This window comes from Neovison vison, chromosome 5, assembly GCF_020171115.1.
Source record: "Neovison vison isolate M4711 chromosome 5, ASM_NN_V1, whole genome shotgun sequence".
NCBI classification, from domain to species: Eukaryota; Metazoa; Chordata; class Mammalia; order Carnivora; family Mustelidae; genus Neogale; species Neogale vison.
Window position 1 is genome coordinate 36,960,379 of NC_058095.1, and position 18,316 is coordinate 36,978,694.

At 39.0% G+C, this 18,316-nt stretch overlaps 1 protein-coding gene across 1 annotated transcript; it reads right to left on the reverse strand.

Annotated features, from left to right (window-relative positions):
- Nucleotides 1-16,786: 16,786 nt before the first annotated feature.
- Nucleotides 16,787-18,011, reverse strand: LOC122907697 (eukaryotic translation initiation factor 4E type 2-like). Its single transcript, XM_044250504.1, has one exon. The coding sequence runs from the start codon at nucleotides 17,729-17,731 to the stop codon at nucleotides 16,994-16,996; it is 738 nt and encodes a 245-aa protein (XP_044106439.1). The 5' UTR covers nucleotides 17,732-18,011; the 3' UTR covers nucleotides 16,787-16,993.
- Nucleotides 18,012-18,316: the final 305 nt, after the last annotated feature.

An 18,316-nucleotide genomic window follows, 5' to 3' on the forward strand; every position in this document is an offset into this window, starting at 1 on the left:
CTACCCTACAGTCTAGTAATAGCTCTACTGGGTATTTACCCATCCAAGAATAGCACTACTAGGTATTTATCCCCCAAATACAAAAACATTAATTCAAAGGGATTCGTGCATCCCTTTGTTTTTGAAGCATTATTTACAATAGTCAAATTATGAAAGCAGCCCAAGTGTCCATCAATAGATGAATGGATTATGATGTGATAAATATACACAACCGAATATATTCAGCCATAAAAAAGAACAAAATCCTGCCATTTCCAACAACATGGATGGACCTAGAGAGCATAATGCTAAATGAAGTCAGTTAGAAAAAGACAAATACTGTATGATTTCACTCATATGTGGAATTTAAGAAACAAAAAAAGGAATAAAAGAGAGAGACAAACCAAGGAACATACTCTTTTTTAAAAAATATTTTATTTATTTATTTGACAGAGAGAGAGAGATCACAAGTAGGCAGAGAGGCAGACAGAGAGAGTGGGAAGCAGGATTCCTGCTGAGCAGAGAGCCCAACACGGGCCTTGATCCTAGGACCCTGCCAAAGGCAGAGGCTTAACCCACTAAGCCACCCAGGCTCCCAAGGAGCAGACTCTTACTTATGGAGAACAAACAGTTACCAGGTGGGTGGGAGGATGGGTGAAAGAGGTGATGGGAATTAAAGAGTACACTTATCATGATGAGCACTGAGTAATGTATACTGAATCACTACATTACACATCTGAAACTAATACAACACTGTATGTTTGCTATAGTGGAATTAAAATAAAAACCTAAAAAAGAAAAGAAGAAATAAATTAATAGAAAAGTAAAAAATGCTAGTCACAAAGACTACCTATTTTATGATTCCATTTATTCAAAATGTCCAGAATAGGCAAACCCACAGAAACAGAAAGTAGATCAGAGGTCGTTACTTAGGGTTGGGATATGGACAAAATGGGACTCACTATTAGTGGGAAAGGAGCCTCTTTTGGGGGAGTAATAAAATGCTCAAAAATTGGTTGTGATGATGGTTGCACAACTCTGTGAACATATTAAAACCCAATGAATTAAACATTTTAATGGGTGAATTGTATGGTATATGACATACCTCATGCTGTTACATTTCCAAAATCCTTGTGTCTGGCTTTGTTCTAGGTGGTGCAAATACACTAGTTGACACATGTCTTCCATTTACCCTTCCAGATTCACTCCTCAGCCTTCACCACTCTGCACTCTGCTCTTAGAGACTTATCTAACAGTCCATATCAAAAAGGTTCTCATGTGGGGCACCTGGGTGGCTCAGTGGGTTAAAGCCTCTGCCTTCGGCTCAGGTCATGATCCCAGGATCCTGGGATCGAGCCCTGCATCGGGCTTTCTGCTTGGCGGGGAGCCTGCTTCCCCCTCTCTCTCTGCCTGCCTCTCTGCCTATTTGTGATCTCTGTCTGTCAAATAAATAAATTTAAAAAAAAAAAAAAAGGTTCTCATGCTTTGGTTGGGTTTGGCCAATGGAGTTCAGGCAGGAGAACACAGTGGAAAAGAAGATGGGGTTAGGGTATTTAATTCTTTTGGCTTGCTCACTGAAAGGACACATTGGGCCTGCTGTGTCTCTCCAGGGAGAGTTACTAATCTTTCAAGGCAGCCAACTTTGTGTACTATCTCTTTTACATTCTACTAACTACTGTAACTATTTCTCCAGCCATTTGGGGCCTATAGATGGTAACTTCACAAATGCTCCCAGGTTTCCCCATACTTGGCTCTTTGTAAATAATACCCTTAAAAAAATAACCAGTTTGTAAAAAAAGAAAATTTCTTGGTATTATTCTGTACCATCCGTTTTCTATTGAGACCCTTGCTAAATAGACGGGGACCCTGCTACCCCAGAGCTTTCATTCCAATGATCAAAGGAAAGAAATAAATTATTAAGAATATTCCAAGTAGAGGGAACAGAAAGTATAATGGTGCCGTTCCAGGCAGACATTTGGCATGTTTGCTGTGCAGAAAGACCAGTGTGACCAATGTGCAATGACTTAACGGGGAGTAATAAGAAATTAAATTGAGTGGTGGGCAGGGCCAAATTATAGAGTCATATGCATGCTATTAAATTTTTACTTGCCTGATATATTTAACTAAAAACAGACAAAACATAAATAGAAACACAACTTTTAGTATTTATAATGTTATCTAGTATTTGCATCCCTGATTTAAAAATCACTTCGGGGTGCCTGGCTGGCTCAGTCAGTAGTCTTGATCTCGGAGTCATAAGTTCAAGCCCCACATTAGGCATAGAGCTCACTTAAATAAAATTAATAAATAAAAATCCCATGCTTTGTATTAAAGTAGTGCCAACTACCTTCAGGGACTGGAAAGGGCTTAATTTCTGATTCATAAAATACAAATAAATCAGGGACCAAATATATAGCCATGCCATATATACATATATATGTCATTAATAAGAAAAATCAGAAAATAAGATTCATAACAGACTTTCTTTTTCACCATCTAACCCCTTAAATGAGAGATCTTATTTCTTGAGAGCCCTAGGTTTTGTTTTCATTTTTTACTTTGTTTTTTGAAAAAAAGTGAGTTTAATATTTAAGGAAAGAACTCCTTTGCAAAAGTAGAAATGTGGAACTGGCCAAGTTGTATGGGGTGTGTAATGAAGGAAATCTTCCTATGACATTGGTAGCACTTAAGTTGAAGAAAATTTGCCTATAAAACAAATACTGTCATATATAGACTGATTTGGGGTAGGGGAGTATCTATATTCTATATTCTTATTATAGTTCCTCTCTAATAAAATCTTTTATTAGATGTTTATAAGCCTTCTCTCCAAAAATTCCACAGGCAGCCTGGTGACTTTATATTTATATGAAAGCCAAAGAACAAACTAAGAATATATCCAAGATTCAAAGATGGTGAAAAGATTAAGTATCGGAACCACAGAAATCAGTTGAGAATCAGGTTTAAGAATAAATAAAGCACAATTAACACTTTGTGGGGATACTTGACTGACTCAGTTGGAGGAGCATGTGACTCTTAATCTCAGGGTCCAGGGTTCAAGTCTCATGTTGGGTGTAGAGATTACTTAGAGCTACCCTATGACCCAGGAATTGCATTACTGGATATTTATCCAAAAGAAACAAACATAGGGATTCAAAGGGCCACATGCACCACAATATTTATATAATAATGTCCAAAAGAGCCAAAATATGGAAAGAGTCCAGATGTCCATTGACAGATGAATAGTTAAATAAGATGTGGTATATACGAGTGCCAGGCAAGCTCACAAGGCCCAACTGGGAACCGGCACACTGAGTGCTTTGGAAGAAATGAGAAGGCCTGTGTCCAGTGATCACCCCTGATCTGTGCTATTGCTGCAGGAGTACCTGTGTTTACACAGGACATTTAGCCTTAGAAAGGTCTAGGAACTTCTAGTCTTGAAGTATCCCCAGGGAACACCCAAGACTAGCTCTTACAGGGAAGGGGTATGCTTAGTGCAGCTTCATTTGCACCATATCCTGTCTGAACACTTGGTGACAACCCAGCCCTGACTTGTGGGGCCCCTGGTGAGGCGTGGGGATGCCAGAGCAGACAAGCAGGATGCATAGCTGGGGAGGGTGGAAGCTCTTCCTCCCAAAACCAGGGGAGCTTGGCTGGGACTTACATACTCACTCTTGCCCCAGAGATGATGGCAATGTTCCCATCTGCCCCCAACTCTGTTCAGGACTTTGGGAGAAGGGTGAGGGTCAGAGAGATAAGAAGCGTACACACACACACACAGAGACACACACAAAGGACTATTACTCAGCCATCAAAAAGAATGAAATCTTGCCATTTGCCACAACATGGATGGAACTAAAGGGTCTTATGCTAATAAAATAAGTCAGAGAAAGATAAATACCATATGATTCATTCATACGTGGAATTTTTTAAAAATTTTTATTTAATTATTTGACAGAGAGAGATCAAAGTAGGCAGAGAGAGAGAGGTAGAGAGAGAGGGAAGCAGGTTCCCTGCTAAGCAGAGAGCCTGACATGGGGCTCAAGCTCAGGATCCTGGGATCATGACCTGAGCCGAAGGCAGAGGCTTTAACCCACTGAGCCACCCATGTGCCCCTCATATGTGCAATTTAAGAAACAAAACAAGGGCGCTTGGGTGGCTCAGTGGGTTAAGCCTCTGCCTTTGGCTCAGGTCATGATCTCAGGGTCCTGGGATCGAGCCCTGCATTGGGCTCTCTGCTCAGTGGGGAGCCTGCTTCCCCCTCTCTCTCTGCCTGCCTCTCTGCCTACTTGTGATCTCTCTGTCAAATAAATAAATAAAATCTTCTAAAAAAAAAAAAAGAAAGAAACAAAACAGATTAACATAGGGGAAGGAAAGGAAAAAATAAAATAAGATGAAATTAGAGAGGAAGGCAAACCATAAGAGATGCTGAACTCTAGGAAACAAACTGAATTGCAAGTGGGAGGTGGGTATGAGGAAGGAGTAATTGGGTAAATGGGCATTAAGAAGGGCACTTGAGGGGCGCCTGGGTGGCTCAGTGGGTTAAAGCCTCTGCCTTCAGCTCAGGTCATGATCCCAGGGTCCTGGGATCTAGCCCCATAGCTCAGCAGGGAGCCTGCTTCCTCCTCTCTCTCTGCCTGCTTCTCTGCCTACTTGTGATCTCTGTCTGTCAAATAAATAAATAAAATCTTCAAAAAAAAAGAAGGGCACTTGATGTTATGAGCACTGGTTGTTAAGATGCAACTCATGAATCACTAAATTCTACCCCAGAAACTAATAATACAGTATATGTTAACTAAACAGAATTTAAATGAAGAATGTTTTAAAATTATAAAAAATGTTAAAAATTTTTTTAAAAAAATTTTTAAAAAAGGTGGAGAGAGAAGCTGAATTGAATCAACAAAATTACTTTGTAAATAGCAAAACATAGAGCTCCTCTATATTCTAAACAATAAAACACATGTGGTGTTGTATTTTTTTGTTGTTGTTATTTCTTAATGTGGTGTTATATTTTTAAAAAAGGAAAAAAACAGGGGCACCTGGGTGGCTCAGTTGGTTAAATGTCTCCCTTCAGCTCGGGTCATGATTTCAGGGTCCTGGGACTGAGCCCTACATCGGGCTTTCTGCTCAGAAGCAAGTCTGCTTCTCCCTCTCCCTCTAATCTCTCTCACTTTCACTCTCTCTCAAGTATGTAAAACAAACAAACAAACAAAAAACACTTTGTGGAGCAAATATGCATAAAAATAAACATTCTAAATAATTGTTTCTACATATTTTATAAATAAGTTATACAATACCCTGGGTAAATATTTGAATTAGGAAGTTGGCCAGGATGAGAGTCAAGTCTCCAGCATAAATTCACTGAAAAGGGACTGTTGTACAATCTTTCAAAAAATACTAGTACTCTATTTACTCTAAATAATAGGACATACAAAGTCACAATATCTTTGGGCCTTAATTCTTCCATCAGTATATCTGTATAGTATTGGTTTTGACTTACTAAAAATCTAAGTCCTAGCAAGAAATGCTTATGCACTTCCAGTTTCTGACTGATTAGAGCGCCCTCATGTGTGTCTTTCTTGTAATGTTTTAAATAACTGAGAATTGTTAATCTCACAGCAATATAATTATAATACCTTTATTTTCCCATTTATAATTGTTTCAAGTACCACTCAGTAAATGATAAAGAGTGTGATTAATACTACTACAGTTCACTATCAAGCTTTTCATATACCAAATTTTATTCTAAAGTAGTAAAGTTATTGTGCTGGTTTACATTTTAATGACTTAAAGTATTTTTCCCTTGAAACTTCCAAGATAAGATTTTCATTACAATATTATTTTATCATGTCTGAAAAATTTGTAGCCAATGAAGTTGTCAATTATGTGTGATAGCTTTTTAGGGGTGGAGAACAGCTCAAAGGGACATTTCTAACTCAGTTTTTCCAAATAAAAATTTACTTAAGTCACTGCAGAGATTCCTTCCTACTTGAAAAGATTATATTGCAGGGAGCCACAAGAGAATCTCATTTTTTAAAAAACTATACATAAAATTTTAAAATCTCATAAATCCAACCATATTTTAAATGGCATTCATCCAACAAATATTTATTGAGGGGCCCCACCGTGTGCCAGGTATGAGATGTCAAACTGAAGGAACCCAAAGCTACTAAAGTAGAGCAAAAAAGTACTGTTTTTTTCTTACTTCTATAAAATGACTTAATAATGACTGCTTCACCCAAGAGAGTTGCTGTAAAGATCTAATAACATGACATAAGCAACCACATTTTTTAAAGAGAGAAGTGTTATTAAAATGTTTATAAGAGAAACCTTAGTGATTCCAAAGACATATTTTAGGCATTGTTTTGTGTGTGGAAAATCCTTGAATGTGAGGCTCTACTGATTTTAACAAAATTTTTCTTCAAATTTTCATGAGAGAAATTGGGAAGAGAAAATTATGTCACCTAAGAAAGAAAGTCTAAACTATTCTTCATCACCTCTTATGCATTTTTTTCTTAGCAACAAGGCATGGATTGGTTGGTGGTTACACCAGCTAAGTCAAGAAGTCAGACTGGCTATAGTGGACTAGCTAGAATGGGGCAGTGATGCTATCCTGGCAGAACCCAGTTTTCACCTTACCCAAATCCCTGAAACCAACACCAGCAACCCAGCTTATTCAAACAAAGGTAGCATATGAAATGATTCTCAAGGACTCTCTGATTCTACTGCCCCTGGGAAAATGAATAGACTTTGTATCCTCCCACCAAGACTTAGAATTCATTTCCTATTTCCAACTTCTTTTCCATCTCTCACATATCCACAGCCTCCCTTCCTGCTGTCCTCTTCCCATTCAGAATCCTTCACTGCATCTGGAGAAAAGTTCCACACCTCACAATTCTGTCTTCTCCGTGACCCAGTTTAAGTTGTTTTCATATGGCCTATTGCTTGACTGTTTCCAACCTTTGAAAGTATCATGATTTTCCTCACCTCCAATTTTTAAATTGTTATGGAAATTACTTAACATATCAAAAAAGTAGATGAAAATGTATAATGTATCCCCCACATACCCATTATCCAGCTTTAACTACTACCAACATATGGGCAATTGTAAGCAGCGTAACTTGGTTAAAATATAGCATGAGAGTGGTTAGTGATTAGATAATCAAACATAATTTCTGAAATGAAAAATATATTTGGAAGTACAAAATCAATGCAAAGATTAAATAGCTGAACAGTTCAGTGGAATAATTACCTAGAAGAGAGCCAAAGAAGTTACCTAGAATGTAACACAGACCCAAAGAAATGGAAAGGATAAAAAAAAGAAAGTGTCGTTGATGATAAAGTGCAAAGGTCCAGTATACATTTGGAGTTCCAGAAGAAGAAAATGGAGAAAATGGAACAGAGGCCATATTTGAAAAATTATGACTGAGAATTTTCCAGAATTAATAAAACTCAAATTCTTAGTTTGAAGAAACTATGATTCCCAATATAAAGAAATGAAAAAAAAATCCACTCAAGATACATCATAGTGAAACTACAGAAAACCAAATAAAAGAAGAAGATCTGTAACAGCAGAAAGAAAGACAACATACCTACAAAAAAACAAATGAAAGTGATAGGACATTCCAGCAACAGAAGAAGCCAGAAGATAGTGAAAATACAGACATATTTCATTTTATTGCACTTCATTATACTGTGTTCCACAAATACTGCATTTTTTTTAAACAAATCGAAGGTTGATAACAACCCTGCACTGAGCAAGTCTATCAGCACCATTTTCTAATAAAATTTGCTTATTTCTTGTCTCTGTGTTACGTTTCGGTAATTTTCACAGTATGTTAAATTTTTCCACTATTATTATATTTGTTATAGTGATCAGTGTTCTTTGATGTTACTACTGGAGCCTGAAGATGTGGTAAATTGCTGCAATCTCATGATAAAACTTTAGTGAATGAGGACTTCTTTCTTATGGACGAGCAAAGACAGTGGTTTTTTTGAGACAGAATCTACTCCTGGAAAGGTACTGTGAAGACTATTGAAATGACAACAAATGGTTTAGAATATTCATAAACTTAGTTGATCAAACAGTCACAGGGCTTGAGACAATTGAGTCCAAGTTTGAAAGAAGCTCTACTGTAGGCAAAATGCGATCAAACAGCATCACATATTACAGAGAAATCATCCTATGAAAGGAAGAGCGGCAGTCGACATGGCAACAAGCTTCACTGCTCTTTTATGTTAAGAAATAGCCACAGTCAGGGCATCTGGGTGGCTCAGTGGGTTAAGCCACTGCCTTTGGCTCAGGTCATGATCCCAGGGTCCTGGGATCGAGTCCCGTATTGGGCTCTCTGCTCAGCAGGGAGCCTGCTTCCTCCTCTCGCTCTCTGCCTGCCTCTCTGCCTACTTGTGATCTCTCTCTGTCAAATAAATAAATAAATAAATTAAAAAAAAAAAAAAAAAGAAATAGCCACAGTCACCAGCCACCCCGATCTTTAGCAATCGCCACTCTGTTCAGTCCTCAGCCATCAACATGGAGGCAAGACCCTCCGCCAGCAAAAAGACTGTGACTTACTGAAAACTCAGATGATGGTTAGAATTTTCTAGAAATAAAGTTTTTCTTAGAGAGGGGAGGGGCAGGAGGAGAGAGGGAATTTTTATTTATTTTTTTAAGATTTTACTTATTTGTCAGAGAGAGAGAGTACAACTAGGGAGAGCGGCAGGCAGAGCAGGCAGAGCAGGCAGAGCAGGCAGAGGAAGAAGTAGGCTCCCGATTCAGGGCTTGATCCTAGACCCTGGGATCATGGCCCAAGCCATCGGTGGGTGCTTAACTGACTGAACCATCCAGGCATCCTGAGAGAGAATCTTAAGCAGGCTCCACATCCAGCTCAGAGCCCGATGTAGGGCTCAATCCCATGGCCCTGAGATCATGACCTGAGCCGAAATCAAGAGTCAGACAGTAAACCAACTGAGCCACCTAGATCCTAAAGTATTTTTAATTAATTTAATTAATCCTAAAGTATTTTTTAACTAATGTATGCCCATTGTATTTTTAAACATAAGGCTATTATACACTTAATTAGCATAAACAAATTTTACATGCACTGGGAAACCAAAAAATTAATTTGACTTACTTCATTGAGATATTTGCTTTACTGCCATGGTCTGGAATTAAAACTGCAACATCTCTGAGGTATGTCTGGTAATATCTCTAAAGTCTGAGAGGAAAATAATTGTCAACCTAGAATTATGTCCTAGCAAAACCACCTCAAGAAAGATCTTGAAACAATGATATTTATGGGAGATATCAGGAGCAGGGTCAAATACCCTAAAGGTAATTCTTTTGTTTAAATTTCTCTAATTTATTTGACAGAGAGAAAGAGAGCCCTAGCTGGGGAGGGAAAAGCGGGCTCCCCGCTGAGCAGGGAGCCCGATGTGGGGCTTAATCCCAGGACCTGGGATCATGACCTGAGCCAAAGGCAGAGGCTTAATAACTGAGCCACCCAGACACCCACCCTAAAAGTAATTCTTGAAGTTTCTAATGAGAAATTCTGAGGAAGTAGGGTTGTAAAAGTTATGAACATTCATAGAACACAAATAGACTAAGGTGACAATGGCCCTAGCCACAACCATCAAAACTTCACCTCAATTTTTACTCTGTGGAACATTTTGGTTACATGTGAGGCATAAGGTTCACTTTTATAATTTCAGGAAGAAAACACTTCTGCTCAGTCTCCTCCTTACCAACCTAAAAAGGCTTCCTTGGGTCCCCCTGTTCTTAGGAGGAGTGGTTAAAGTAATTGGTCAGGGTCCAAGGCATTCACCGGGGTCTTACTGCTTCCTCCTGATTCAGAACTCTTTTCTTTTCTGCCTCATACTGGGGCCTCACCTGCTAACTGTGTCATGTTGGTTTCAGCGTGAAGGGAGAAGTTCAACATAACAGAGTTCCCCAGCAGTAATTATTGGATTTTCATTTCATATATGTAGCTCCCTTTAATTCCTGGCACACTCGCCTTTTTTGCAAAGTGATTTGCTTTTCCTTCGTGGTGAAGTAAAGTCTTTACCTACTGGAGAGGTTAAGTCTATTTCTCTATCCCCTTGAATCCTAGACTTGGCCAGGTGACTTCCTTTGGTCAATGGGAGGGTACAAATGTGGCACAAGCAGAAGGTATAATAATTGCATATTGGAACTTGCTCTCTCTTGCTGCTAGGAACCCTTCCACCACTGTGTGTACATAACCCCAGACCAGCCTCCTGGAGAATGAAAGATCATGTGAAGAAGCCTCTGGTTATCCCAACCATTCTAGCTGAGGCCCCCAGATACATGACTGAGGCCATCCTAAATCATCCGGTCCCAGCCGAGCTGGCCCAGACTAGAACTACCCTCAGAATTATGAGAAATAGGGGTGCCTGGGTAGCTTAGTGGGTTAGGCCTTTGCCTTTGGCGCAGGTCATGATCTCAGGGTCCTGGGATCAAGCCCCGCATTGGGCTCTCTGCTCAGCGGGGTCCCTGCTTCTCCCTCTCTCTCTCTGCCTGCCTCTCTGCCTACTTGTGATCTCTCTGTCAAATAAATAAATAAAATCTTTAAAAATAAAATAAAATCCTGATTTCTTAAAAAAAAAAGCATTATGAGAAATAATGTCCATTGTTTTAAACCACTAAATTTAGATGATTTTGTTTCACAGCAAAAGACAACTGATATACTGGTATAACATACAAACAAAACAAGCTATAAAACCCTGAATGTAATCAGTGGAAAATGGTAAATGAATTCATATCCCTATTATATATTTTATTTATTTATTTGTCAGAGGGAGAGAGAGCGAGCACAGGCAGACAGAATGGCAGGCAGAGGCAGAGGGAGAAGCAGGCTCCCTGCCGAGCAAGGAGCCCAATGTGGGACTCGATCCCAGGACGCCGGGATCATGACCCGAGCCGAAGGCAGCCGCTTAACCAACTGAGCCACCCAGGCGTCCCTATTAAAGGCTATTATGCAACTACTAAGTATTAGGATCTTCATGTTTTAGTTCAGAGTAATACTGTCCAAAAGAAATTTAATTTTGTCACATGTGTAATTTTAAGTTTTAAGTAGCTACATTAAGAACAGCAAAAGGAGATGCCTGAGTGGCCCAGTGGATTAAGCCGCTGCCTTTGGCTCAGGTCATGATCCTAGGGTCCTGGGATCAAGTCCCACATTGGGCTCCTTGCACAGTGGGGAGCCTGCTTCTCTCTCTGCCTCTGCCTGCCACTCTGCCTGCTTGTGCATGCTCTCTCTGACAAATAAATAAATTAAATCTTTAAAAAAAAAACACAGCAAAAGGAAACAATGAAATTAGTTTTAATAATATATTTTATTTAACTCAATATATCCAAAATGACTATCACTGCAAAATGTAATCAACAAAAAAATAATTTGTGAGATAGTTTACATTTTTTTTGTACTAAGTCTTAAAAATCTGGTTATATTTTATAACCTCATTAGCACAATTCAAATTCAAACAAACTACATTTCAAGTGTTCAGTAGTGACATGTGGTTAGTGACTACCATCTTGGATGACAAAGGTCTCAAGGCTAGTTCAACATACATGAAGTTACAGATTCAAATATATTATTTCACCCCCTACACATTTTTTAATGTTTTTATTGAAGTATAACTGACATGTTAACATACTGATTTCCGGTATACAACATAACAATTTGATATGTGTATACACTGTGATCACCACAATAAATCTAGTTACTATCTATTCCCTAGAAAGTTAACTTTTAGAATTTAATCTCCTCCTGACAATCTTCAGGTATGCATTACAATATCATTGACTATACTTACCATGATATATGTTACACCCTTGTGATTTATTTATTTTATAACTGGAAGTTTATACTTCACCTATTTTGCCCAACTTCCCAATCCACCACCCTTCTGGTAAATGCCATTCTGTCCTCTGTATCTGAGAGTTTTGTTTCATTTTGTTTGTTCATTTTTTTTTAACTCTACATACAAGTGAAATCATACAATATTTGTCTTTCTCTGACTTATTTTGCCTAGCATGATTTCCTCAAGGTCCATCCATGTTGTTGCAAGCAGTAAGATTTCATTCTTTTTAGTGGCTGAGTAGTATTCCAGTGTGTGTACATACACTACATCTTCTTTATCTATTCATCTACTGAGGGACACTTAGGTTGTTTCCATATCTTGACTATTATAAGATGAACAAAGGGATGCACATATCTTTTTGAATTAGGTATTTTTTCCAGATAAATTGCATAAGTGGGATAGCTAGATTATACAGTAATTCTACTTTTATTTGAAGAACTTCCATATTGTTTTCCACAATGGCTGCACCAATTTTCCTTCCCACCAACAGTGCATGAGGGTCCCCTTAAGATCCTTAATATAGATCTTTTCCAATTTTAAAGCTCTAACCACTTACTTTTTTATAATTTTTAAAAGTTACATTTTTTTTAAGTAGGCCCCACACCCAGCATAGAGCCCAACATGGGACTCAAACTCAGGACTGCAAGATCAAGACCTGAGCTGAGATCAAGAGTCAGACACTCAACCAACTGAGTGAGCCACCTAGGTACCCCTAAAAGTCACATTTTTATGTTAAATATTTGTTTTTTAAAAACTGGAATACTGATTTTTTTTCACAAGGAGGGTTAGGGACAGAAATTGAGTGGGAAGGGGCATACAGAATCTTTTGGGGGTGATGAAAATGTTCTAGATCTTAAAAAGGATTAGAGTTACACAGGTGAACATATTTGTCAAAACTCCTAAGGTACACACTCAAGATCTGTGCATTTTACTTTGTATAAAAAAGTTATTAAAAAATTGAACGCTGGGTGGCTCAATCAGTGAAGTGTCTGCCTTCGGCTCAGAGTCCTGAGGTTGAGCCCTGCATTGGGCTCTCTGGTAAGTGGGGAGTCTGCTACTCCTTCTGCCCCGCCCCCCTGCTCATGTTTTCTCTCTCTCAAATAAATAACATTTTTTTAAATTAAATTTCCTCATACCTTAAAAAAAAAAATGGAACCTTAGTTAACAATATGTATGATGACATATTTAAAGGTGAAGTATATTGTTATATGTGATTTGCTTTGAAATGCACAAAATAACGGGGCGCCTGGGTGGCTCAGTGGGTTAAAGCCTCTGCCTTCAGCTCAGGTCATGATCCCAAGGTCTGGGATCAAGCCCCACATTGGGCTCTCTGCTGAGCAGGGGGTCTGCTTCCTCCTCCCTCTCTCTCTGCCTGCCTCTCTGACTACTTGTGATCTCTGTCAAATAAATAAATAAAATCTTAAAAAAAAAAAAAGAAATGTACAAAATAAGATGGTTTGAAGGACACATGGAATAGGTGATTATGGCTAGGAATGGCTACTTATACGATGGTATACAAATATACCAAAATGTCTCCTGTAGAATATAGACTAGGGGTGGGAGATGGAGAGGGCAGTGTGTTTGGCTGTTTACTACAATTCTTTCATTATCTCTGAAAATTTTCATAATAAAATGTTGGGGGAGAAAAGAAAGTTGAAGAAAAACATAGTATCATTATAATTTTATTTTAATATATTCATGTGTTGTAGAAGATATATTTATATATGCATAAAGATAAGAAAGCCACACAAAACTGAAGAAATTGTCAAGCTGATCCCAAAATTCAAACAGAAATGAAACCCAAAATAGCCAAAACAATCTTGAAAAAGAGAATAAAGTTGGAGTCCTGACACTTCCTGATTTCAAAACATAACATAAAGCCAGAAATTAGGAAGTATGGTACTGGTATAGAGAGATATGTAGATCAATGGACTAGAAATGTACATGCTTACATTGATTTTCAAGGAAGTTGTCAAGAAAATTCAATGGGAAAGAGACAGTCTTTCAATAAACTGGATATCCATATAAAAAATTAATTTGAGGGCACCTCGGTGGCTCAGTTGGTTAAGGGTCTGCCTTCAGCAGAGGTCATGATCCCCAGGTCCTAGGATGGAGCCCACATTCCCTGCTCAGAGGGAAGTCTGCTTCTCCCTCTCCCTCTGCTCCTCCCCCTGCTCCTGTGTGCACTCGCTCTCTCTTTCAAATAAATAAAATCTTCAAAAAAAATTAATTTGCACTCCTACTTCACACCATATACAAGAATTAACTCAAAAGAGATGCAAATGTAAAAGCTAAAACTGTAAAACTCTTAGGAAAAAAAAAAGAAGTAAATTCTTACGGACTTGGGTTAAGAAATGGTTTCCTTAGAGATGACACTAAAAGCACAAGCAGGGGTGCCTGGGTGGCTCAGTGGGTTAAGCCTCTGCCTTCGGCTCAGGTCATGATACCAGGGTCCTGGGATCAAGCCCAGCATCAGGCTCTCTGCTTCCTCCTCTCTCTCTGCCTGCCTCTCTGCCTCCTTGTGATCTGTCAAATAAATAAATAAAATCTTAAAAAAAAATAAAAAATTAAAAAATAAAAGCACAAGCAAACAAAGGGAAAAAATAGATAAACTGGACTTCATCAAAATAAAAAAATTTATTGCTTAAAAAATACCATCAAAAAAGTAAAACAATCCACAATATGGGAGAAAGTATTTGCAAACCACATATCTGATATAGAAGTCGTATCCAGAATATATAAAGTCAAACCCATTAGTAAGATAAAAAACCCCTTTTTTTAAGTTAGTGCTCTTTTTATTGGGAGGGAAAAAAAGACTAGCATTTATAACTTTGAACAGATGTAAATTATAATTTCTTGAATAGCATTGTTGATGGCTGTGTTGAAGTCCACAGTCATAGCCTACCTTATGCTCCAAGTCATTGTTCAGAAGGTTTTAAAAACAGATAATCCAAAGATGCTCCCTTAGTAAAAGTTTCTTTAAAAAAAACTGGGTGAGTGGTGACAGCCTGACACCTATTTTGCTCTACTACAACAAGGACAACGCTGAGCCAACACACGTAGCAAGCCACCAGGATGAGCGCCATGGGTTGGGGCACAAAGAAGTACAAGAAGGCCATTCTGCTAAGTGGGGCTTTGTCTAGACAGTATCCTTCACCCATTTTTCTGCACAACATCAGAGGTAAATCAATTTTAAATGTTTGTTTTCAGTGAACCAGCTATGACAATTCTTACTAACAAACTGAACTAGAACCTATTTGAATAGGTTTTAAATGTTTTTTCATTTTTCCAAAAAAAAATTTTTTAAGTATTTGAAAAAATATTCCTCCAAAGACATACAATGGACAATAAGTAAATGAAAAAATGCTCAACATCATTAGCAATGAGGGAATGCAAATCAAAACTGCAATGAGATGCCACTTTACACCCATTAGGATAGTTACAGTCAGAAAGACAGTAAATGTTAGAGAGGATGTGAAGAAATTGGTACACTCACACACTGCTGGTGGGAATGTAAAATGGTATTGCCTAATTTTGGAAGATAGCCTGGCAGTTCCTCAAAAGGTTAAACATAGAGTTACCGTATGATTCAGCAATTTCACTCTGATGTATATACTCAAGAAAAATGAAAATATATGACCATATAAAAACTTATACATGGGGGCACCTGGGTGGCTCAGTGGGTTAAGCCTCTGCCTTCAGTTCAGGTCATGATCTCAGGGTCCTGGGATCGAGCCCCGCATCGGGCTGTCTGCTCAATGGCGAGCCTGCTTCCCCCTCTCTCTCTGCCTGCCTCTCTGCCTACTTGTGATCTCTGTCTGTCAAATAAATGATTAAATAAAATCTTTAAAAAAAATAAAAATAAAAACTTATACATGGAGATGCCTGGTTGGCTCAGTTGGTACAGCATGTGACTTTTTTTTTTAAAGATTTTATTTTATCTTGAGAGAGAGAGAGAGTGAGTGAGAGAGAGAACACAAGCAGTAGCAGAGAGAAAGGGAGAAGCAGACTCCCCTACTAAGCAGGAAGCCCAATGCAGGGCTCAATCCTAGGGCCCTGGGATCATGACCTAAGCCAAAGGCAGATGCTTAACCGACTAAGCCACCCAGGTGTCCCCTGAGTATGTGACTCTTGATCTTAGGGTTGTAAGTTTGAGCCCCATGTTGGGAGTAGAGACTACTTAAAAATAAAATTAAAACAAAACAAAAAACCTTAGGGCGCCATGGTTAAGCATCTGCCTTCCACTCAGGTCATGACCTCAAGGTCCTGGGATCGAGTCAGTCAGTCTCCCTGTTCAGCATGTGTCTGCTTCTCCCTCTGCCTCTGCCCCTCCACCTGCTTGTGCTTGTTCTATCAAATAAATAAAATAAAATCTATTATTTTATTGACACAGAGAGAGATCACAAGAGAGACAGGTAGAGAGAGAGGGGAAGCAGTCTCCCTGCTGAGCAGAGAGCCTGATGGATGCGGGGCTTGATCCCAGGACCCTGAGATCATGACCTGAGCCAAAGGCAGAGGCTTAACCCACTGAGCCGCCCAGGCACCCCCAAATAAATGAAATCTTAAAGACAAAACACCTTATACATGAACGTTAAAAGCAGCATTGTCTTAACATTGTGAACAAGTGGGAAGCAATTCAGGCATCCATCAGCTGGTGAATGAATAAACAAACATGTCACATCCATATAATGGAATATTACTGAGCAATTAAAAGGAATGAAATATTGATACATGCTTCAACATGGATAAACCTTGAAAATACTTTGCTAACTGAAAGAAAACAGTCACAGCAAGCTACATATTTTATTATTCCATTTATATGAAATGTCTGGAATAGGTAACTCCACAGAGACAAAGTAAATTAATGATTGCTAGGGGATGGGGGAATGAGGAGTAACTATTAATGAGCACTGGGTTTCTTTCTTTTTTTTAATTTTTTTTTTTTTTTAGTTTAGCACCATTTATTAAATGATCTCAGCTGTTGTTGTAGCTGCTGCGTGTCAGCCTGTTCTTAAAACATAAAATGCTCTTCCAATTCCTCTTGTCCAGGACAGAAGGATCTTCCAGGTAGCACGCCAACAGAACAAGAGACTCCGGTGATGCCAGCTTCAATGATGGTGCCATCCAGAGAGGGAGAGGGTCATGGCACATTCAACCGCAGCTTCCAGAGGTTTTGAAAAAGGAGCCTTTGGGGGCCCAGCCTGCCTCGCATTTTGATGCTGTCGGTGTGGGTTTTGTACTCCATAATGGTGTTGGGAGGTAGATTAAGCACTCGCCGAAGCGTATCCCGGATTCGGGCTGTGGTTGCTTGGTCACTGGCAGTCTTATTCCATATTGAAATAATGTCCTCCTGAAACTGGACAGAGACCACAGCCCCACAGATCTCCTCCCCAACCATGAACTGTTCCCCCAACATGGCCAGGATAAGATTCTCCCAGCAACGGGACGCCAAGCCCTTCCGCAGCCGAATAATCCACTTGCCACCATTTTTATTTGCATCATCCTCCCACATGGGTTTAATTCCTTCTTTGAAGAGATGGAAGTCACTGTGGCCTGTCAGGTCCCCGGGACGTACCATGTGGCTATAAAACCTCCAGAACTGCTCCACGGAGGCAAAGGTGCCAATCTGTTTGATATTCTGTTCATAGCTCTGTGAGCTGGTGGGATGGCCAGGGGTCCTTCTGGAGTACCAGAAAGTATAGTTGTACTGCAGGGGATGCTCTGCTGGTCCAGGCACAACAGCCTTCCTCTTACTGCTGCCCTGATTCTTGTCTCGTTCCATTTTTTCCTTCTCACCATCTTTCTGTGTGCTGTTTTCTTCATTCTGATCATGGTCCCCACTGTCATCGTCTTTCAATGCGTCGAACTTGTTGTTCATCCTCTCACCGCCGCCGTCGCCACTCTTTTTTTTAATTTTTTATTAACATATAATGTATTACTAGTCCCAGGGGTACAGGTTTGTGAATCGCACTCACCATAGTGAGCACTGGGTTTCTTTTTGAAGTGAAGAAAATGCTCTAAATTTATAATGATGATGGTTACACAGCTCTGTGGATAAAAACCCACTGAACTGTGTACTTTAAAAGGGTAAAAATTTTGTGCTATGTGAATAGTACCTTAATAAAGCTGTTATTTAAAAAGTTAGTTTGAATGAATAAAAAATTTTATATGAGAAAAATTAAACTCATTTATGTTTCTTATAATCTCTACTATCATTACTGAACCATTTTTATGAATGAAGATGAATAAGAAAGAAAATAAAAAGTGTAATTAGAAAAGAATAAAAAAACAACACACTTAGGTTTCGGTGTTTGGTACAAAGCAGTGACTCTCAGATTTGGGCTGGTAGCAAGAGGGGTGAAAACTGCAAGTGCAGTAACTGTTGCTAAAGAAATACCAGCAGTTTCTAATTTTATGCTGTCCTATATTTTGCTGTGACTTTCATAGCTTTCGATAATGCTAT